The sequence below is a fragment of the Sceloporus occidentalis genome, unplaced genomic scaffold (assembly GCF_023333645.1).
Source record: "Sceloporus occidentalis isolate IW3139 unplaced genomic scaffold, rSceOcc1.0.p SCAF_2, whole genome shotgun sequence".
NCBI classification, from domain to species: Eukaryota; Metazoa; Chordata; class Lepidosauria; order Squamata; family Phrynosomatidae; genus Sceloporus; species Sceloporus occidentalis.
The window spans coordinates 29,895,274-29,919,690 of record NW_028316982.1 but is presented as its reverse complement, the minus strand read 5'-3'; the positions used below and the strand labels follow the sequence as shown (position 1 = coordinate 29,919,690).

The window sequence follows — 24,417 nt, the reverse complement described above, 5'->3', positions numbered from 1 at the left end:
TTTAATCATGATTGCATGATTTTCACAGGATAATCACCATTTAAACTACCAATTTTCCCCCATGTAAAAAAAGTTCCTAGTAACTTTGTTTTAACTATAGGTTGAGTTTCTCTTACTTTCATTCTGCAAGTACCAGGCTTCAGTTCCTTTTACCAAATCATTTTCTGTTTCAGTCCTAATCTACCTTAATCCATATTTAGTTTTGTGTGGTGGTTTTTTCAGGCATGGCATGTGTCTGTTTCAAACCCCTTACATCGTCCTGCTTCTGTGTAAGTATATGACTGCAACTGAGCCTCAGTTATCCTTTCATGTCTTGTACAGGCATAAATCAGTTAACAAACCTCTGATAGCAAAAGTCCTTTTTATCAAGCCTTTTTATACCCACTCAGCCCTCATTATTCTCATTGACTTATGTCTAGCTCTAAATTTTAAAAGATATAGCCATGTTAGTCTGGTAAATCAGTATGCAAAGGGATTTTGCAGCACCTTTGAGACTAACTGAAAGAGAGAAATTGCATGAGCTTTCGTAGAGTTGCACCTACTTTCTCAGATGCATGGGATAGAGTGGAAAATCCAGGGAAAGACCTATACAGCAGTCTCTATGTAGGAATGTCCATAGGGATATAAAAGCTTTGTGGGTGTGGAGATGAGGTGACAAGTTCAGTTTGAATAATGTCATTCAAATACTGGCTTGGTGGGCTACAATTTGTGGAGTCCTTCACCACAATCCTTTTTGAACTGTTCTCTCTCCAGAAATGTCAATTCACCTTGTGTTCTCAGAATCCCCATTAAATGCTATTTGCTTCTTTTCCTTCTAAGAGTGCAGTTTTACCTAAATCCCAAAGTACAGTACTAATATCTAATAGCTTCTGGGCCCATTACATAAGAAAACAGTAAAGGCATTGCACATGTCCCTAGATGGAAGCACTCTTCTGGACTGCTTATGCACTATGAGGCTCTTTGTCTAAAATATTGTTGATCTTGTTGTGTGAGGTTCCATTTCCCCTATCACTTTCATTCATTCTCTTCCTGTTTTCCCAGTGTGGGATACAAGATTTTCCTAAGCTTCTTATAGCGGGTTTAATCAACCCTGTTCAGAAGCCTATGAAAGCAAGCCAGATGATCTTTTATTTCTGTGCTCATGTATTCTTTCTGCACAGCCACAAAAATATCTATCAATAAGGCAGTGTGTGTGTGTGTGCGCGCGCGTGCATACGTGCTCAAATTAAAAAAAAATACACACACATCTTTTTTTCCTAGCTGTGCGTGTAAATGCTTTGCTTCTTCCACTACATCCAGGGTATGCCTGACAGACTAAATGTTTTGCTTCCAGGATGCCTGGAAGGTAGTTATTGTATCAGATGAGCAATCATTTGCTGATAGTAAGAGCCAATCCCTATATATTTGGGATGTACCAATGCTGGAAAATTTAATCTTTGTGCTTTCTGATACAAATCAGCCAAATCTGGACCTCTTATATTAACATTCAGATTGGAAATCAATTTCTGGATTCCCCTTCTTTGATGCTCGCCAAATTTTCCAACACTGTTTACAACTCAGGAAGCAATATACCGTATTTTCCGGGCGTATAAGACAACTTTTTGACCCTCTAAAATTGGGTCAAAAGTCAGATGTCGTCTTATACGCCGAGTTGAGCCCACACTCGGCCGCCAGCTTCTCAGGCCTCCAGAGGCCTGAGAAGCCGGCAGCCCCATGCAGGCTTCTAAGGGGCCTCCGGAGGCCCCTTGAAGCCAGCGTGCGCATGCACGGCCGGCTGCCGGCTTCTCGGGAAGAGGAGTAGACTTATATGGTGAGTATATCCTAAACTCTATATTTTTATTCAAAAAGTTGGGTGTCGTCTTATACGCCTGGTCGTTTTATGTGCCGGAAAATACAGTAAGTATATTTTGAGAAAAAATCCATGTGAAAGCTACATCTTCAACTTTTATTAAAGCCTGAATTAGCAAGCCCTTTTAAACAGTGTAGAACGAACCACAAGTGCTTAATTCTGAATATGGCTAACTGCCAAAAACTGTTGTAATACTCCATTATGCTACTCAAAACAGTAGCTTTATTAAAAAAACGAACACAGCAAATTAGTTTACACAGTTTAATCACTATGATTCGGGGGAGGGGGTGTTTTTAGTCTCAGACATACACATATGAGATGAACAGAGTATTCACAGATAAAAACCAATGCTTTGCCAAAGATTACTGTTGTTTGGGCAATGGGAAAGATGAGAGAGAGAAATAAAGGCGGTATAAAAGGCTGGAGGTGGGGAGAGATATATGTTGGGCCGGATATTGGGAGATGCAAGAATATATCTCTTTTCATCAATGAAATTTCATGAATGGCCTCAGACCATCCTCCCTATCTCTCTCTCCCTCTCCTCTTCTCAGTTTATAGGGGTTGTTATTAGGATAAACAGATTTAAGAAAAAGACTATGAAGAAGAGTCACCTATGCCATCTTGAGGTCATTGGAGAAAGGAGGAAAACAAATATAAATATAGGTGGGGTTTTCATATATAATGAATGAGAGGAGAGATCTACCAGACTTATAACATGGCCTTAAAGGCTTCTTTCTCTTTTTAATTTTTAAAATACCATCCCCCATCACAGGTCTGGGAACATCTCATGCTCTTCATACCAGTTTTTCCATTCAGCATCACTTCTTTGAATGCCTGTATGATACATGATAGTCATGTGAGAATACAGTGGACCCTTGTTATACGCTGAGGTTTGGTTCCAAGATCCCCCATGGACAACACAATTTGTGTATGCTCTCAAGTCCCATTAAATATAATGACATAGCAAAATGGTGTCCCTTATAAAAAAATGGAAAATCAAGGTTTGATATTTGAAATTTATACTTTTTTGGAACATTTTCAAACCGTGGATGCTTGAATCCATGTATAAAAAATCAGTATATAAGAAGGGCCAACCGTAGTAGGAGATTCTGTCCAAGCAAGAGACTGTGGAATTTACCACACAGGTCCTCCTGGGTCTGTTCTCAGAACGGAACGGAAGGAGCAGGAACGAGTGCGGAACGAGTGGAGGACGGATTTTACAGCACACACCAATCCCTCATTCATTCCGTTCCCCCTCTCTTCCGTTCTCAATCCGTTCCAGAGGGGGCAATTTTTGAGAACTGTTCAGAACAGTTCTCAAAAAGTGTTCCCTCTGGAACGGATTGAGAACGGAAGAGAGGGGGAACGGAACGAATGAGGGATTGGTGTGTGCGGTAAAATCCATCCCCCACTCGTTCCGTTTCCTGCCGGGCCATTCTGAGAACGGCCCACAAGCCCAGTGCGGTAAGCTTCAGAGTGTGGTACTGGTGTAGTAGTTTGAATGTTGAACTAGGACTACAGGACACCAGAATTCAAATGCACATTGAGACCCAATTTTGGTCTCAATTTTGGGAGAAAGGCAGGATGAGGATGAGGATGACGATGATGGCAATATAATCCACACTCAACCAAGGAAATTGGATTGGGTATATCACACTTTCTCTGCCTTAAAGCAATGGTAAATCTCCCCTGAATAAATCTTGCCAAGAAAATCCTATAATAAGGTTGCTGTAAGTGAAGTCAGCTTGAAGGCACACCACAACAAATGTAAGCCCTCCCCAGTGATAGGAGCTAACTCATTAAAATAAATTAAGTCAGACATTTTCTAACTGGAATCTTAATTAAATTTATTTTAACTTTATTGACTGAAATATTAACTAAATCCACTTAATAATTCCAGAATTGTTAAAAATTTAAATGACATTTGTTAAATATAAACAAAATCCCCATTTTCTGAGCTGGATCTTTATTATTTTTAGTGCATAATAGTGTTAGCAATTTCAAGTTTAAATAAGTTTCATAATGGTTTAAGCAATTCCAAGTTCAAAAGTGTTAAACAATTCCAAGTTTAAAAGAGAACTGGCAAGTTGAAAGCCTGGTGGTCTTCTTTGTATTCAGGTGGTTCTCTTGTGTTCTAGACTGAACACCACCTAAAGGCTCCCTGTATGTCCCAGAAAACTTTAATTTCAAAAACTAATCTCTACAGCTTTTGTTGGGACTGCAAACAAGAAAGAAAATCTGATGCCCAGTTACTAGCAAACCTGACTGCCCAAGCAGCTCTCCCTATACAAATTCATAGAAACTAGACCAAAATGGACAATAAACAGATATGATATGAAATTGACCAGAAAAACAATTACAATTAAAATAATTTCAAACTGTCTTGAAGTAGTACTTTAAAAAAAAAGGCTTACCTTTAATCATGTGCAGATATTATTAATTTAGAAGGCTGTTATCCCACACCAGATACTTCCCTCCACGATTATGACCAATTAAAAACAATAGCTCTCTTTCTTCATTCATCAGTTACACACCAGTCTTAAAATGGCTTTCCCTCATTGGTTAGAATGCTGCAAGGTTGGATTAGACTTGCTTCTAATTGGGAAGAATACTGCTGCACAATGTCCATAATATTTCTAGATGGAACAACAAGGACTAGAGACTTAGATCCTTGAAAAAGTGAGGAATATATACGAGTTCATGACCTAAACAACACTCTGGTATACCTGGAATTTAAGGAAAACCCTGTTAAATAAGAGGTTTGCAAACTCAATGTGATTAATATTCACATCAGTTTAATATTTCACTCAATTAAAAAGGATGAAACATATATAAAATAAATATACAGAAATTGAACTGCTGTGATATTGGATCTGACAGCTCCATATCCTTGGAGGCAATGCAGTTTTGTCTCAAGCCAAGAGGTGGCCACTGACCAAACTGTAACTTAATGCGGTCAGAATATACAAAAACAATGCATACTATTTGTCCTTATAGTGTAATACAGTGCGTCCTCGCCTTACGCGGGGATCCGTTCCGGATCCCTCAGCGTAAGGCGAATTCCACCTATGCTCAAGCCCCATTGTAAACAATGGGGCTCGTGCACGGCGGTGCGGTGGCACGCGGGGCGCAACGGGCGCACGCGCCCATTCAATTGAATGGGATGTGCCGCCCCGCGGCTTGAGCACGTATGCTCAAGCTGCGTAAGGCACGCCCACGTATGATGCGGGCACGCTGTATTACTTCCACCGATTATCAACAGCTCACCCTAGCTTGGGGCGGGCACCTTTCCTGATATTCTCATGTGTGTGCCTTAAAGTTGCTTGTCGACTTAAGGCAACTCCATAAATTTCACAGGTTTTTCTTTGGTAAGGAATACTCATAGGTGGTTGTGTCAGTACCTTCCTTTGAAATTTAGCCTACAGCACCTAGTATTCATTGGTATCCCATCCAATAACCAACCGTGGCTAACACTGCTTGGCTTCCAAGTCAGACAGGATCTGACTTGCTGCATAATCTTTTTTAAATTGAGACATTTGGGCTTAGATCTGGAAGTCCGTACAGGCAGAACATGCTCATTGAGCTATGGTTCCTTCCATAGCATGTGTGTATGTAACAAATTAGCAATTGCCTAGGAGGCCGCTGCAAGTAAACACATGAACCAAAGCTGGAGGAAAGGCCACAACTTTATTCAGCAAGCAAATAAAATTGGTAGGGTTGGCCCAAAGCATGAGGTCAGGATCTGTTGTATCGAACAACTCCCTGTTTGTTCGATAAGCTGCATGCCTGGTGACTGCCAGGCAATGGGATGACCTAGGGGCTAAGGAACGCCATCTTGCAGCCATGCCACCAGCCGCTCACATGTTCTCTAAGCCCCTAGTCACTGGGAGACGCTACTGTGTTGTGGCCCCCGCAATGGCCACAATGTATGCCTTCATCGCCCCCAGGTACCTAATGACTCCCATAGCAGTGCTTAGTAGCCCTGGTAACCACACCAACCAGATCTATGACCTATGCTGCCGCCCCTGAAGTTGTGACTAAAACCACCAACCCTAGGTAGGAAGGGTGGAAGAGCCAAGCAGCAAATGGCACTGGGGCCAGAGCACATGGCCCTTATATAGACCAGTTCTCAGCATGCATAGCAGGCATGGTGGCCCCTCCCTCAAGGCAACCCAGCCAATGGGCTGCCCTGGAGGACCAGGGCACACCATAGAGAGGTCCTCCTGCTTCCCAGAGCTGTCCACTAAAGTGGAAGGACCTCTCCTCCTCACACCAGCACAATAGCAGCAAGGCATGCTGGGGCAAGCCTGGGAGCCTTGCAGCGTGGCTCCCAGTGGCAAATCGGCCTGCCCGGTGAGGCGGGCGGCCGCTTCATCAGTTTATATGGACATTTTCTTAAACATCTGAATGGGGGCTGCTTCTCTGTGATGTGATGCCAAGCTATGGTGGAATTTTACATAAATGAAGCAATTTGTCCAGGGAAATTAGTCCAGGGAAACTGCATCGACCAAAAAAAGAGGGAACTGGGGTATATCCAATGAAATCCACACAAGATTCATCTCACGATGGTCACTTCGCAATCTGTTTATTAGTTGAAAAGCCCAGCAAATTTCAGCCTATTTCTAAAGACCTTCTTCAGGGCCACTTAGAATCAAAAATTCACACTTCTGAGCTAGGAAATCCAAACCCACATCTGACCACTCTTTTTCCCTCACAATGGCCTGTTACAGACTGCCAAAATAAAGCTGCTTCGGGTCTCTTTAGAGGTATGCTATTTAAATGATGCATGCATCCTAAGAATCCGGAAGCTGTACGAAAGCTGCACTCCAGTGCTTAGGAATGGAGTGTGGCTTTGGCGTGACCTCTGGACTCATAGGACCCATGCACCATTTAAATAGCATACCTCCAAAGAGACCCGAAGCAGCTTTATTTTGGCAGTCTGTAACAGGCCAATAACTGTCAAGGCTACATCCTATGGAATCCTGGGCTCTGTAGTTTGGTGAGGCACTAGAACAGCTCTCTGGCAGAGAATGATAAATACATTCCCCTAAACTGCAAATCCCAGGATTCCACAGGATGGAACCATGGCAATAAATATGGGCATGTAATGCTATAAATGTGTACCAGTTGAGTCTTCCTTATCCAGAATTCTGAAATCCAAAATATCTCAAAATCCAAAATTGTCCTCATGGGTGGCTGAGATAGTGACATCTTTGATTTCTGATGGTTCAGTGTACACAAATAATGTTTCTTGCACAAAATTATTGTGTAAAAAATTATCTTCAGGCTATGTGTATAAGGTATATACAAAACATACCGTATATACATGACTATAAGTTGAACTCATGAATAAGTCAAGGCCAGGTTTTGGGCCAAAATTAGGAATTTTGATATGATCCTTGGATAAGTTCAGGGTAAAACATAATGGCAGCCATGCCACCATTAGGGACAGTGAGTGCTCAAAGTGGGAGATTAAATTCACAATTTAAAGGAGAGATACCAATAAAATACAAGGGCTGAAAGGAATTAGGAATGGGGGATAAGTAAAAGACAGTCACCAGAGGTAAGCCAATCATGCAGAGTCCTCCTCTTCCCTTGGCAGGCTCCACATGTGAACCCTGTGCCCATTGCTCCATTGCCACCCTCAGGCTCTCAAAGAAAAGCCCTGCCAAGGAGAGGAAAAAGCAGTGGTGGCACACTCTGGGTGGCTTTTGGAGATCCGCAGGAACAATGGTCATATTTTATTTTACATATCTCTCATCCCAATTCCTTCCAGACCCTTTATTTCATTGGTATCCTTTCTTTACATTGTGAGCCTCTTTGAATTCCCCCACTCTGAGCCACAACTGTCCCTAATGGTGGCCTTGTGCACGTGCCATCACTAGGGACAGTGGGGGCTTACCTGACCATACTGACCCATGTATAAGTCAACCCAGGTTTTCTGGGTCAGTTTTTTGGAAGAAATTTTTTGATGTTTACACTCGTATATACAGTAAATGAATGTCATGTTTAGACTTGAGTCCCATCTCCAAGATGTCTCATTGTGTATATGCAAATCTTCCAAAATGAAAAAAAAAATCCAAAATCCAAAAACACTTCTAGTCCCAAGCATTTAGGATAAGGGAGAGTCAACCTGTAGTGTGAGAAGGACTTGGGCTTATGATGGTCTTTCATCCAGAGCGTCACCATAAGTCAAAGCTGACTTGATGGCAAATAGCAACAACAAAGGCTGTGCATTGCTGTGATAGAGCCAGGCCTTATACAGTTAAAGGATCGGGATATTCTGAGTAGGAATGATGATGATGTCATTTGTTCCCTTTCCCTAACACAGCCTGTTCTGTTGCTTCTAAGCATAGCTGCAATCTTCATATTAGCAAGTTAGAAAAAGGACTTCTTCAGCAGCTCTATTACCATATATACTTGACTATAAGTTGAGAATTTTTTGCCCAAAAAGTGACCCAAAAAACCCTGGGTAGACTCATATACGGGGCAATACGGTAATAGGCGTGCCTCTCAAACTTCTTCTGCAGCTTGGCTGTTTCCCGATGGGACAGCCAGGCTGGGGAAATCCTGGGAGCAAATGCTTGCTCCCTGCTTTTCCCCAGTCCCTGTGTCCTGCAGAGGCTGAAGAACACTGGAATCAGGAGAAATCCTGGGAAGAAATGGTTGCTCCCTCCTTTTCCCCAGTCCCTATTTCCTCCGAAGTGACAGCCGAGCTGCAGAGGAGGAGGAAGAGCATGCGCTAGGCTCTGAAATTTCTTCCCCAGCTAGGTTGTCTCCCAAATGGACAGCCAGGCTGCAGAGGGGAAGGGTACCGAGACCCAAATTATACCCTCGATATAATTATCTGGGGGTCATCTCAAAATCCCTGATTTTGGCCCCAAAACCTGCCCTTGACTTAATACATAGCGTCAACTTATATACAAGTATATACAGTATGTTGTAATCCAAAGTAGTTGGAGGTAACCTAATCATGAATCAGCAACTAAGACCCAGCTGCTTTACAAAAGACCCACTCTTGGCAGAGATCAAAATTGCTAAAACTGCATTTCTGGACTCTCCATAAATGTGAGGGGGGTTGTGATGAACATCTGCACTCCAAAACTGATGTTACATCACTGTCCAGGGGCTTCCAATATTCACAGGTATACTAGATCAGGCCATAGGAAATAATCTCTTGTACCCTCAAGGCAAAGGGGTCAGTCCAATTTCTGCCAAAGCGAAAATATGTGACAAAATAATCATTCCTAGTCCCCCTCCCCAGGAACCAAGTAAGGCAGAATAATTTGTTATTAAGCAATCAATATTAGAGATCCAAAGATTCACTCACAACACTTTCTAATTAAAAAAATACACTAATTACTTTGTACCTCTTCAGAACAAGTGCTGTTATACAGCCACAAGAGCTAGTAAATGCTGACAATGGCTAATATATAAGGTAACTTTATCTATGCCATTAAAACATCTAAAAGCCTCTTTTGCTCTCCTCATTAACTGTGAGCATTGCATGCTATGACAAAAACCTGCTTGTTAACAGAAGTCATATTTTTTGAGCATGCATTCCCTCCCCTTTACCATTTGTTTAGATGCAGCAATGAGAAAAAGAGACTGAATTTCCCTGTATGATACTCTCATTCATGCAGGCAAACCTAAGAGTGCAAAGGATTTTGAACTACAAAAGACTGCTCTCAATTTCTCAGGCACAGACTCCCCATGCAGGAATCCTAAAGGATAAATATAAAAAGGAGAATTATATCTACTTGCCTAAATAAGAGGCTCACTGCTGGAAACTAAACGAAGGACCAAAGATCTTTCTAGCCTCTCAGTTCACACAGGGTCTGTTCTACTTCCAGCTTATGCGGGGACTGAGAGAGAGCCACTGTGTAAGCAGAAATTCCAGCCAGACTGATGCAAGTTATTGGGAAAAGCTGCAGATTTCTGCATATATTATGCTCAATTCTTACAAAGATGTGTATGCATTGCCACATATCTCACTAATATTATTCCTGAATAAAAGTGCCCAGCCACAGAATGACTGCCCCCCACATCATGTATTAGCCCACTGCTCTGTCCTTGTATTTTTTATTGTGTTTTTAATAGATATTTTAATTGTAATATGTTTAATCCTGTTTTAAGGGGGGGGAGGGAATTTGGGACATAATTTTGTAAATGTGGATTTTAATGTGTTGTGAGCCGCTTTGATTGTCTTGTCACAGAAAAGCGGGATACAAACCTTGTGTGATCCAATTCAAGATTGTTTCTCAGCAAATTACTTATACTTTTACCTGAGCACAGCACATGAATCACATAATATTCATTTATTTTTTAAAAAATCAATTCTGATAATGACCCCAAAACAGTTTATAGATCAAGTGCCAAGGTAGCTTTAAAAAAAATTAAAATTAAAAGAAGTTGCTTTTAAAAATTAATTAATCTCTCTTACAGATAGTGTTGCCTTGGGTCAGTATAAATCAGAAATGACTTGAAGGGACAAAACAATAGTTTGAGAGAGTTTGGGAAATTACTTTTTCAACAATCTTGGTTATGCTGGCTAGGGGATTCTGAGAATTGCAGTCCAAAAGAGTACCTTTTGCACCTCATGCCAGTTGGCAGAAATGGTTTTGCCAATAGTTTAAAAAAAACTGATGAAGAGTTTAAACTGAGTCATGTGAGGAAGAAGACAGTATTTTGGAAGGCAGGAGTTCATCAAGGACTGAAGATAATAGTTAAACTGTTACAAGTGGGAACAAAGCAAATAGTTCAAGGACGCAACCATGAGAGGGAAAAAAACTTTACACAGACAGCTAGTGGGGGAGGACCCATGGTCTTAGATGTCTCTACACTAAGTCACAGAACATGGGAAATAAACAAGATGAACTTGAACTCCTAGTACAACAAAGCAAATATTATATAATAGGCATCACTGAAACCTAGTGGAATGAGTATCATGATTGGAATGTAGTAATAGAGGGATATAACCTTTTTAAACAAAATACGCCAAATAGGAAAGGAGGAGAAATATTATTAAATGCCATTGAAGAGACCCAGGACTTAAATTCTAGAAGCCAGGTGGAGAGGACCTAGATAAAAATTAAAGGGGAGGGAAACAACAAGGATGTTATGGTAGGAGTCTACTACAGACTCCCAAACCAGAAAGGAATTGGATGATACCTTTCTAGAACAGATGACCACACATTCAGAAAGGAGAGATGTAGTAGTGATGGGTGACTTCAACTATCTGAATATTTGCTGGAAATCAAACTCAGCCAAAACTTGAAGTTCTAGCAAATTTCTCACTTGCCTCAAAGATTATTTCATTGTCCAAAAGATGGAAGAGGCAACAAGGGGGTCAGCTATTTTAGATCTGATCCTAACCAACAGGGATGACCTGGTTAATGGAGTGCAAGTGGTGGGATCATTACGTGGAAGTGACCATGTTCTCCTGGAGTTTATTATACAGTGGATCCTTGTTATATGCTGGGGTTTGGTTCCAAAATCTCCTGTGTATAACAAAATCCATGTATGCTCAAGCCCCATTAAATATAATGACATAGCAAAATGGTGTCCCTTATAAAAAAAATGGAAAATCAAGGCTTAATATTTGAAATTAATACTTTTTAAAAATATTTTCAAACCGTGAATGCTTGAATCCGAGTATAAAAAATCTGTGTATAAGAAGGGTCAACTGTACTGTGCCAAGGAGAAGTCAGGCATAATCAGACACACACTCTAGGCTTTAGGAAAGCTGATTTCAGTAAACTTAGAGAAATACGGGGGATGATCCCATGGTCAGGAAGACTAAAAGAGAAGGGAGTTCAGGACAGATGGCAGTTTTTCAAAAGGGCGATACTGAAGCCACAATTTCAAACTGTTCCAACGAGGAGAAAAAAATGGAATATGTCTCAACAAACCAGGATGGATGACTAAAGAAGTTTCAATGGAGCTAAGTTTTAAACGGGGATATAGAAGAAATGGGAAAAGGAGAAATCACCAAAGAGGAATTTAAACAAATACCTAGCACATGTTAGAGGTAAAGTCAGAAAAGCTAAAGCTCAGAATGAGCTCAGGCTTGCTACAGAAGTTAAGAACAACAAATAGGGCTTTTGGGGGTACATCAGTAGCAAAAGGAAGAAGAAGGAAATGGTGGGATCACTGTGTGGAGAAGATGGCAAAATGCTAACAGAGGACAGAGAAAAGGCAGAACTACTTACATCTTCTTTGCCTCAGTCTTCTCAGAAAAGGAAAAGTGTGCTCAACCTGAGGAAAATGGAGCAGAGGACACAAGAGGGGAAATGCAGCACAGAATAGGTAAAGAGGTAGTACAGAAATATCTGGTTAATCTAAATGAAGTTAAGTCTCCAAACCTCTCCATTGACACCCCCTTGTCATGGGGGAGAGGCTTGTGCACCCTAATGATGTTGTGAGCTATGCTGGCGGTGGTATAATAGCCACCGGCAGGGCCTCGCATGCCAGACAGATCACAACCGAAGGGTCTGACCAAGAACGCCAAAGGGCAGCATGGGTTCTCTAGCCTTATGGCAACCATCCTAGGAGAAGGAAAACTAATCCCAAACCCGGGCAGATGGTGCTCATCTAACCCAGTATGGTCAACCATCTAAGAGAAGGAAACTCTAATCCAACCTAAGACCCGAGGACCTCGCTGCTACTGTCCATGCTTGTCAAGGCCTCAGCAGACGAACCTCTGGTTTAAAGGGTGAAGCCAGTTCTGTGCACGCTGCGCTCCACTACAAAAATATGGAGAGGGGCCTAGAAAAGGTGGCCTATAGAAAGCTCATCCTCAACAACCCGGTTGGCTAGCCGCAGCCAATGGGCATCTTCTGATGCAGTCAAACAAAGACAAAGAGACAAAGGCACACACCAGCCTCCAAAGGTGCAAATAGACTAACGCTTGCATGCTGGAACATCAGAACCATGCAAGATTCTGCAGATAGTGGACGTCCTGAGCGCCATTCTGCTCTAATAGCCCATGAACTGTCACGACTTAATATCAACATCGCTGCTCTTAGTGAAGTTTGTCTCCACGAAGAAGGCAGCCTTAAAGATCACGGTGCCGGCTACACACTCTACTGGTCTGGCAAACCCAAAACTAAAAAACATCTTTCAGGTGTAGGCTTCATGATCAAAAACTCCATTGCCTCCAAACTCGAAACCTTGCCAACAGGACACTCTGATCGCATTATCTCCTTACGCCTCCCACATGCCGTTCTCTTCAATATATATGCCCCAACTATGCAAGCCGACCCTGCGGAGAAAGACAAATTCTACTCAGACCTACGCCACCTTATACAAAAAGTCCCTGCAGAAGACAAAATCATTACCCTTGGTGACTTCAATGCCAGAGCAGGAAAGAACTTCGAAGCCTGGAAAGGTGTCTTAGGCAAGCATGGTGTTGGAAACTGTAATGATAACGGACGCCTCCTGCTAGAATTTTGTGCAGAACAGCAGCTGACTATTACAAACATCATCTTTCAGCAGAAAGATAGCGTGAAGACAACCTGGATGCATCCCCGATCCAAACACTGGCACCTCATTGACTATATCCTAGTGTGCCAGAGAAATATTCACGATGTCCGTCATACCCGAGTGATGCCCAGTGCAGAATGTCAGACAGATCATTGCCTCGTAAGATGCAAACTAAATTTTCATTTTAAGTTTAAACCTAAGAGGGGCGACATCCTAAAGAGGAGACTCCAAGTCAACAATCTTCAACAAACTGCCATGAGGGACAACTTCCAGGCAAATTTGCAAACAAAACTTGAACACCATCCTGTAGACTCTTCCCCTACAGTGCTTTGGCAACATATCAAAAACAGCATCCTGCAGGCTGCGGAAGACTCCTTAGGATTCTCCCTCAAGAAAAACCAAGACTTGTTTGATGAAAACAACCAAGAGATCCAGGAACTGTTGGCAAAGAAGAGAACTGCTCACCAGGTACACCTCGCAAAGCCATCCTGTCATGCCAAAAAAGCAGCCTTTCGCCTCGCATGTAGTCAACTCCAACAAAAACTCTGAGACATTCAGAACAAGTGGTGGATCAACTTAGCAGAAAAGACACTACGTTGTGCAGATCTGGGTGATTCCAGAGGATTTTATGAAGCTCTTAAAGCAGTGTTTGGACCTACATATCAGACCCAAAGCTCCCTATAAAGTACAGATGGTCAAACACTAATCACAGATAAAGCTTCCATTCTGAACCGATGGGCTGAACATTTCCAAAGCCTCTTTAGTGCCAACCGAGTAGTCCAAGACTCAGCTATTCAACATATGACACAACAACCGATGAAGAAGGAATTGGACATAGCTCCCACTTTGGAAGAAACCGTTGAGGCCACACAGCAGATGAAAAATGGCAAGGCTGCTGGGATTGATGGAATTCCACCTGAAGCTTGGAAACATGGAGGTCATGTACTCCGTGCTAAACTCCACGAGCTCCTTGTGAGTTGCTGGGAAAAAGGTGAACTACCATCAGATCTCCGAGATGCAGTCATCATCACCCTGTACAAGAAAAAAGGAGCAAAATCAGATTGCTCAAACTATCGAGGTATAATACTGCTCTCCATTGCTGGAAAAATCCTTGCAAGGATACTGCTGAACAGATTAGTCCCTGCTATTGCAGAAGAACTTCTCCCTGAAAGCCAATGCGGCTTTAGAGCTAATAGGAGCACTACAGATATGGTATTTGCCCTTAGACAGCTGCAAGAGAAATGTAGAGAGCAGAACAAAGGACTCTATGTAACATTTGTCGACCTCACCAAAGCCTTCAACACTGTGAGTAGAAAAGGTCTGTGGCAGATCCTGGAACGACTAGGATGCCCCCTCAAATTCCTCAAAATGATCATCCTGCTACATGAAGGCCAGCAAGGCCAAGTCACATATGGCGATGCTCTCTCGGAGCTCTTTCTAATAACTAATGGTGTGAAACAAGGTTGTGTTCTCACTCCAACTCTATTTACAATCTTCTTCAGCATGAAGGGCCACGGCAGATCTCAAAGAAGAAGACGGCATTTATATACGCTACCGTACTGATGGTAGCCTGTTTAACTTAAGCCACCTGAGGGCCGGCACTAAGACTCTAAACTATCTAGTCCGTGAGCTGCTTTTTGCTGACAATGCTGCCCTCGTTGCCCATACGGAAGCAGCTCTGCAGCACCTAACATCTTGTTTCGCAACAGCTGCAGAGCTCTTTGGACTGGAAGTCAGTCTGAAGAAAATGGAAGTTCTCTACCATCCGGCACCACAGGAAGAACACTACCACCCCCACATCACTGTAGGCACATCTGTGCTCAAGTCTGTTCAGCAGTTCACCTACCTGGGAAGCATCATCTCCTCAGACGCCAAGATTGATAAAGAGATCGATCACAGATTAGCAAAGGCATATAGTGCATTCGGAAGGCTTCACAAAAGAATCTGGAGTAACAAACACTTGAGGTGAAGCACAAAAATCAGTGTGTATAGAGCAATTGTACTGTCTATTCTCCTCTATGGGTCTGAAACATGGGTCACCTATCGCCAACACCTACGACTCCTTGAACGCTTTCATCAGCGCTGTTTATGCACAATTCTAAATATACACTGGACTGACTGTGACGAATGTTGCTGTCCTTGAGCAAGCGGGGATCACCAGCATTAAGGCCATGCTATTGAGGATGCAGCTGTGCTGGGCAGGACATGTTTCTAGGATGAAGGACCATCGCCTCCCAAAAATAGTATTCTACAGTGAACTCACCACGGGTCAGCATAAGAGGGGCGCCCCAAAGAAGAGATACAAGGACTCCCTGAAACAACATCTCAGGCTCAGCCAAATTGATCACCAACAATGGTCTGCCCTGGCCTTGCATCGGGAGGCATGGAGACGCACTATCCACGATGCTGCAGCCTTTTTCGAAAGCTCATGGTGAACGAGTCTTGAAGAGAAATGACAACGCAGAAAGAACCACAACCCGGAAACATCACCCAAGGAGACTTTCCGCTGTGCTTTCTGCAACCAGACCTGTTTGTCCCGGATTGGCCTGTTTAGTCACCAACGCGCTTGTACAAAGCGCGGGATGAGTCCTTCCTGAATCTTCGTTCGCGAAGCAAAGCCAGAGAGAGAGAAATCTCCAAGACCAGAGAAACTACATCCAAGGGTATTAAAAGAACTGTAAAATGTTCTCTCAGAGCCATTGGCAGTAACCTTTGAGAGCTCCTGGACAACAGGAATAGTCTCAGAAGACTGGAGGAGGGCAAACATTGTCCCCACCTTCAAAAAAAAAAAGGGGGGGTCACAACAATTGCTGTCCAGTTAGTCTGACATCAATGCCAGGAAAGATTCTAGAGCAGATCAATAAACAGAGAGTCTGTGATGATTTAGAAGGGAATGCCATCATCACAAAAAGTCAACATGGGTTTCTGAAAAACAAGCCATGCCGGACTAATCTGATCTCATTTTTTGATAAAATTACCATCTTGGTAGATGAAGGGAATGCTTGTAGATATAGCATCTCTTGATTTCAGTAAGACCTTTGACAACATGCCCCATGATATTCTTGCAAAAATGCTAGTAAAATGTGGGCTAGACAACGCAACTGTTAGGTGGATTTGTAATTGGTTGACCGACTGAACCCCAAGGGTGCTCAGCAATGGCTCCTCTTCATCTTGGTAAGAAGTGATCAGTGGGATGTCACAAGATTCTGTCCTGGGCCCAGTGCTATTTAACATCTTAATAATAATAATAATAATAATAATAATAATAATAAAATATTTATTTCTGTACCGCTTTTCCTGGGAGATCAAAGCGGTTTACAAGTTCAAAGGGAATATACATTTTAAACATGTTACAATATAATATACAGTCAAGAATACTGTGTCTTCAGGCTAGCCTGTTCTCTCCCTCATAGGCCCAAGGATGACAGTTATGGAGGGAGGGCACTGTCTCTTCAGTCCGGCCTGTTCTCTCCCTCATAGGCCCAAGGATGACAGTTATGGAGGGAGGGCACTGTCTCTTCAGGTTATGAAAGACCTGGATGAAAGAATAGGCTTATCAAATTTGCAGATGACACCAAATTAGGAGGAGTAGCTAATATCCCAGAGGAGAGGATCAAAATTCAAAATGATCTTAATAGATTAGAAAACTGGGCCCAAACTAACAAATATAATTTCATCACAGAGAAATATAAGGTACTACACTTAGGGTGAAAAAATTAAATGCATAGTTATAAGATGGGGGACACCTGACTTAATAAGATGACATGTCAAGGGGTCCTAGTAGATCACAAGTTGATCTACTAGGTGGAACTGGGCATGGCGTACTTGGACATCTGCGACATCATAAGTGACAGGGGATTCTGGGAGGGGGATCTGGAGAACAAGGAAAAAGCAGGTTGGGGTTGAGGGGACCAGAGGCGTTGCTCAGCCCAGGAGGCACCGAACCTTGCTCAATGCTAGAGAATAATAGTGCTACTCTATTCTGCTTTGGTCAGGCCTCACCTGGAATATTGTGTTCTGTTCTGGGCATCACAATTCAGAAGGATATGGACAAGCTGGAGCGTGTCCAAAGGAGGGTGACTAAAATGGTGAAGGGTCTGGAAACCATGCCCTATGAGGAGTGACTTGGGCAAATGGGTATGTTTAGCCTGGAGAGAAGAGGTGATATGATAGCCCTGTTTAAGTATTTGAGGGAATGTCTTTTAAGGATGGAATAAGCTTGCTTTCTGCTGCTCCAGAGAATAGGACCTGGAACAATGGATGCAAGCTCCAGGAACAGAGATTCCACCTTAACATTAGGAGGAATGTCCTGACAGTAAGGGCTGTTCGACAGTGGAACATACTTCCTCGGAGTGGTGGAGTCTCCCTCCTTGGGGGTCTTTAAACAGAAGCTGGATGGTCAGCTGTCAGGAATGCTTTGATTGTGGGTTCCTGCATGGCCGGAGGTTGGACCGGATGGCCCTTGCGGTCTCTCCCAGGTCTATGATTCTATGATTCTAACTTTTCTATGTTCCACTTCTAGGCCACCCCACAAAGCTGATTTTGTTGTTGCAGTTGTTAAATCTCCTCAATATGGCGACTCTGTGAATGAGACACCTTTCCTCCACTGCTCTGCTTAGGTCCTGCAAACTTAGGTCCATCATCTCCCTAATTGAGCCTATTTATCTTCCTCTTTTTCTACTGCCCTTTACCTTTCCTAGCATTATTGTTTTTTTCCCAAATGATTCATGCCTTCTCATGATGTGTCCAAAGTACGACAGCCTCATTTTGATCATCTTGACTCCCATGGAGATTTCAGGCTTTATCGGTCAAGGATCCATTTGTTTGTCTTTTGGACTCTCCACAGTATCCTCGGTGCTCTTCTCCAGCACCACATCTCAAATGAATTGATTTTCTTGTTACAGTTGCCATTACAGTTCCAAGAGTTTATAGTAGCTTTCATTTTGCAAACATAACTAGAATAATTACTTTTAACAGTCTTTTGTGAAAAGAAAAAAAATCTTACAAACCATTAGAAAATTCACTCTCATCTCCAACCTCCATGTTATTGCCTCATCACCCACAACAAAGCATAAGGTCTAGTCTAGCTCAAAGAAGCTTTTGAACCTTGTGGTTCTCCCCTAAATGCCTCCCATCACTTCATTTTAGCCAATATCCCATTTACCCCCTAAAACTGGAAATAGCTTACTTGCATCATAGGAGGTCTGATGGGTGAAAATGGCCACCAGATTTCCCACCCTATATATGGAAAAGTAGCCAGTTGGTTGGCTGGTTGGTTGGTTTATTTATTTATTTATTTATTTGAAGAATCATAAAGAGGGTCTCTGCTCCCAGGAGCATACCAGGAGGAGGGAGAACAGGGTAGGAAAGGAGAACAGAGGCCGCTTGGTTCAAACTATACTGAATACAGTAACATAACTAGAAACTTAAGTGCAGTAAGGTATGGGGAACAGGATGGCAGTGCTGAAAGCCTTACAGATTTTAAAAAAAAAACTAGCATAAAGAAGGGGGATGTTTGCTTTTATAGAGTTGCTTTTGAAAGCTGTTCTATCTGAAGCCACGTAGAGGCTTAAAGTTACCAAGTCATACAACAGCACCAATAATAGCTTCCAAGGAGCTTGTCCTACTTTCCTTTCCAGCTAAAAGGAAAGAAACTATTGAGGGAAGGAACATTTTCAAGAGCTCCAGGAGCAAAAACGCAAAAAAGTTGATTTTCAAAATGTAACTTCCAGGGTCCCCAAGCCAGCAGAGCCACTAGCCATGACAGCTGAGGGGATTTGGGTAGCTGCAGTTCCAATAAATAAATAAATAAATAAATAAATAAATAAATAAAATCCAGTTTTTTCCCCTAAGCTTTGAGCAAAATGTAGACCTTGAATGAACTATATTCATCTCAGTTTATCTCCCCCTGCCACTTCTGCTGATGTCTTTTAGTGACCTGTGAGTACCTTTTTCCTGGTACTTAGGCTCAACACAATTAGCTTCGGTAATTTAACATTTAAATAATTAAGGCTCAAACTTGTCTAGAAATTACAGCTGCTCATCTGAAGTCTTCTTCCTTCATTCTAGATGCCTGTGAAGTGGTTTTAGTTCTCGGTCACACAGTCTACACATACTAAGAGCACATGTTACTTCACACAGCACAGGCTAAAACATTGGTATTGAATTGGGATTGTTATTCTTTCATTGCCAAGAGATAAGTAGTTTCAATTTTGTCTTAATTTATGTTGCTCCAGCTGTTTCACAATGAAGTGATTAATAAGCTTCATACTTTAAACACACACAGAGAGAGAGAGAGGGAGAGTTGAGCTAAGCTCTTCATTAAACGAAGCTCCACTTAGCTTCAAAATGGATCTGTTATTGTTTCCCATACATCCTGTTGTAGCAAAATAAGATACAGTCCTTAAGAATGATTCATTTTAGCATGGCCTTCTACTCCCTCAAATGCCTGAGCTACAGTATTAGGGTTTCGAGTTTAAGTGCACTCCCAAAAAATATTAACCTTAGTTTTTATTGTTGCTTACATAATTGTAATTAAGACTAGGAATCAAATACCTTTTTTTTAAATTTCAAAAACAATGTTTCAAAGTGTCAAGAAACACTGGAAAGAAGAATCTTGTATTGATCTTTGCAGTTTAGGACTCTTTCTGTGCAAAATTTGTTTGCTTCCAACATCCCTGTCCCAAGCATTTACAATGCTGAAAACAGCATTTTTGTGCGGAATATAGTATGTTTGTGTAGAAATATATTTTTGTACAAAAAATGCTGCTTTGTGTGCAGAATAAGTCTGCGATTGTGAATAGGCTTCAAAAACTATGTGGTTTTTAAATGTTTTCTTGCAGCCGGAAGAAAATAGCTAAATTTACTCATTGTTTCCTTCAAAAAGAAACTTGGGGGCTGTATAGACCAGCCAAAAGGGCCAATGTTGGGATAGAGTGGGGGTATGGTGACCACCCACCACCTGCCCCAACTCCTCCCCAAAGTGGCTTCACACCACCCACCCAGCCAGATGGTGGGCAGTGTCACGACATTTCTACATCAGTCAGTGTTTCTTCCCAGAGGTAGCCTGCATACATACATCTATACTAGTATAATGGCCCTACAGGATGATTTTGATTGCACACCAGCCCAGAAGGCATGGGTACAGAACTTAAATAATGGGGAGAGGACAAATTCACCCGCCTTTTACTAAACACACCAAAGAAGAATGACATTTTTTCAGCTGGCACCTGAAATTGGTTTTACAGTCTGAGAGCAGAAATTTTTTATCAATTCTCGTCAGAAGTAGCAAAGAGTTCAATTTCATCTCAAAGAAGGGAGGCTTTAGAGTCCTTTAATGGGTGAAATTCTAACCCTCCATGGGATAAGTGGAGCCCTCCAACCAGAGTATCCCTTCTGCAAAACTGGGAGGTAGAGACAGCCAGCACATTTTAATAGAGCCCTTTCATACCTTCATTATTCACAAGTACCAACTATCTGAAGAGGAGCATCAACATTTTGTGCCACATCATAATGGACACTCAGTAGAAATCATAAACAACTGGATCTCTTAACCTTTAATATTTGGGGAATTAAATTATCATGAGATCCGTCTATGGCCCATTTAGATATAATGCTGGCTATCTCCTAACAGTGATTACATTTGCAACAATGCACAATCTGATTAGTTTCCAAACATACATTTGTTGAAACCTGAATGTATTAGTCAATCATATCTTGTGTTGGTATAACACAGTAATCCACAGAATCACACATGCATTTCCCAATCAAAAAATCAAATGAAGCCACATGAAAATAATAGCTTGTGCTTGCAAGATTGCACTTGCTACCCCAAAAAATCGATTTTAAAGTGATTTTTAAAGCCTTCAGGAGTTTATATATGTCTGAACAAGGACACAGTCACATACCACTCTCCCATTAGCTTCAGTGAAGATAATGGTGTTTTAAAGTATGTTTTGGTGACTGTGCATTCCAGCTCACATTCAATGCAACTGACCGTTTCATCAGGCAATTAGCAGCCCTTTTAAGCACTGCCCTTTACTTTGTTTATATCCTGACAATGAAAACTAATTGTATTATGGTAGCCTGGAAAAACAGTTTCTTAACATTGACAAAGCAGTCAACACTGCAACAGCTACTACATAATACTAGAGATAGTAAATCTGTCAATTTTATTGTCTCTCAATTTCTCATTTTTCCACTCTTAAAACTGGTTCATACTTCCTGGTTCTACAGACTTTAAAAAAAATTGGAAGGAAGATGGGTATAGAGTTTTGACTACACTTCTTAATTGTATGCCAGTTTTGCCCCATAAACACATTCTGAACCATTTGTTACAGTGCTTGTAACGAGGGAGGCCCTTTACCATCTTCATCCCCCCCTCCAGCCCCGGACCAACTCACATGGGCATTGGCCCATAAAGCCTTGGGCGATACTAAGAATATTATTTTGTTGCTAATTTTTAGTCTCCTCCTTTCTTAGGGTGTTAGATTGTAATCTTTAAATTGTAACCTCTTAACTATAATCTTGTTACTTGCTATGCTATATTTGTTTTATTATTTCATTGTTTATTGGCATTTCCTTCGTTAATTTTTGAATGAGGGGTTGGAAATGGGGATTTCCTTTTGATAATTATTGATTTGAATGTAATCTTTTGTGTTATCCTTTGTTATTATTGAATTGTTATGAAATTATTATTATTATTATTATTTACTATGTACTGCTATGTTACATTGTTTTATTATTTTCATGTTTATTGTTATTGCTTTGTATTATCCCCACTGTTGTAAGCCGCCCGGATTCCCAATGATTGGGCGGGATATAAATAATTCCTATTATTATTATTATTATTATTATTATTATTATTTAGACCAACTGCAGAGTATGCACTAATTGATATGTATTTACAAATTGACAGCATTTTGTACTGCCCATTTCCAATAAATTAGCTGGATGGTATACAGAACAAATTTAAAACCATATTTACCTGTTGCACAGCATGACATTATACCAGTGTAGATCACACCACTATGTAACCAATAATAACCATTTGCACAATGGGCAATAATGCTATGAATGCTCCCATCACACAACAGTTGACCCAACTTCCTACACACCACTATGGAATGCACATACAGAAGCTTCTGGATGGTGTGATTACTTCCACCAGAACAGAACAAAAATAATGGAAAGCATGTTGTATTCAGCGTAGAAGAATGAAAGGAGACAAAGTCCCATGTGCTGTGTTTATGGTGAACTTTTATGGTGAAAAACACGGCTTAGGTGTAGACCAGGGGTCGGCAACCCCCGGGCCACAGCCCGCGGAGGCGGCAGGACCGGCCCCAGCCCAGTCCTGCTGCCGCCGCCTCCTCCACCTCCTCCTCCTCCTGGGCCGCTTGACCGTGCTGCCCTCCTCCTCCACCACTGCGCAGAGGAGGAAGAGAAGGTCCGCGCGGCCTGGGGCAGAGGAGGCAAAGGGGGAAGAGGAGGAAGGAAGAGGTGGTGAGTGGCCAGAGGCCTCAAGGTTTTTAAAATTTTTATTTTGGGTGCTTTTAATGATAACAAGTCTCCCTTGGTTTGACAATGATAGTGTGATGATGATGATGATGATGATGATGATGATGAGAGTCAGCTTGAGAGGCATGCAGGCACTGTTTCTTAAGCCAAGAGAGTGTCACCTTCCAAAGTGTGTTTTGGGTGCTTTTAATGCTAACAAGTCTCCCTTGGTTTGACAGTGATAGTGTGATGATGATGATGATGATGATGATATGAGTCAGCTTGAGAGGCATGCACACACTGTTTCTGAAGCCAAGAGAGTGTGACTTTCCAAAGTGCCTTTTCTGTGTGTTTTTGGTTCTTTAATGGTGATACTGATATCAGAAAGCCTCTGAGGCAAGGCCAATGTAAATTGCTGTGATTTTTACAAACTCATGCGCAGTGAAGAAAAACCAAAGTCCCTTGACCAAGTACACACTTCTGAGAAGTACACTTGGTGCAAGAACGGTGAAACCACCTTGACATGTTCAATATGCATAGCCATGTGAACCCATGTTCAGTGTGAAATCCAAAGAGTTTGGTTATGCAATAAGCCTCTGAAATATGCAAGAGGCCATCTTAAGTAAAGCCATGTTCAATGCCCAAATGTGCTGTTTGGAATGGGGGGAGGGGGGTTGGCCAGAAAGGGAAGTACATTTCTGCCATCTGTCTAGGAATAATGCCCAAATGTCCTCCATTTTGATCATGCCTAAGAAACATGCATTTATATTAAAAGAAATTTAAAATCATCAAATTTTTTCGCATGTCCTCCATTTTTAAAAAAATTGTCCTACATTTGAAAATGTTGTCCTATATTATTTAATTATTTAATTATGGTTTTTTTTGCTTCCGCCCCCCTCCCCCGTTGTCTGCGGGACACCAACCTGGCCCCCGGCTCAAAAAGGTTACCTACCCCTGGTGTAGACTATCTGAAAGATCATCTCTCCACATACGAACCTCTAAGGGTCCTAGGATCTATGGGGGAAGGTTTTCTCTCAGTCCTGTCACAATTACAGGCTTGGTTGGTGAGGACACGAGAAAAACCCTTCTCAGTGATTTTCCCACCCTCTGGAATGATAAGGCAAAGGCATTTTTATTCAAGCCTACATTTAATGCATAAACGTGGCAAGGAGGCTTTTATATGGGGGGTGTGCTTTAGTTATGTTTTTATCTTTTGTATGTATGTAGTTTTATACTTTTTTAGCTAGTTGATTTTAATTGTCTTAAATTTTTATTGTAACGTTTTTGAATGGTTTTATTTGTGAGCCACCTTGAGTCCCTTTCTGGGAAAAAGGTGGCATAGAAGTAAGTAAGTAACCAATTTCTTTAGAAGTCCAATGAAATAAAAGTTTTGAGGGGTTTTTTAACCATCACACAGCACGAGGGACTTTATCTCTTTTCATTCTCCCATTGTAATTACAGTACTTCCAAAACCATATGTATAACAAGGCTTTAACTCTTGGTTGGGCCAAGAGCTGCATGCTCCCCCATCTATATGACCTTCAGCCTCATCTCCCCAACTGCTCTCTTGCTATACCTGAACCTTTTGC

At 41.7% G+C, this 24,417-nt stretch overlaps 1 protein-coding gene across 5 annotated transcripts in view; it reads right to left on the bottom strand.

The window, feature by feature from the left end:
- Nucleotides 1-24,417, bottom strand: part of PLCH1 (phospholipase C eta 1) — a 155,365-nt gene that overhangs the window by 89,901 nt on the left and 41,047 nt on the right. Inside the window, exons 1-2 of one of the 5 annotated variants that reach the window (XM_089509003.1) lie at nt 9,614-9,697; nt 4,264-4,485 (exon numbers count right to left, since the gene is read on the bottom strand). The exons of the other annotated variants lie outside the window; for them this stretch is intronic. Coding sequence (XP_089365129.1) covers nt 4,264-4,273 — 10 coding nt within the window. The 5' untranslated portion in view covers nt 4,274-4,485; nt 9,614-9,697. Of the gene's footprint in view, nt 1-4,263; nt 4,486-9,613; nt 9,698-24,417 lie in introns of those variants that run through there. 5 annotated transcript variants of the gene reach the window in all.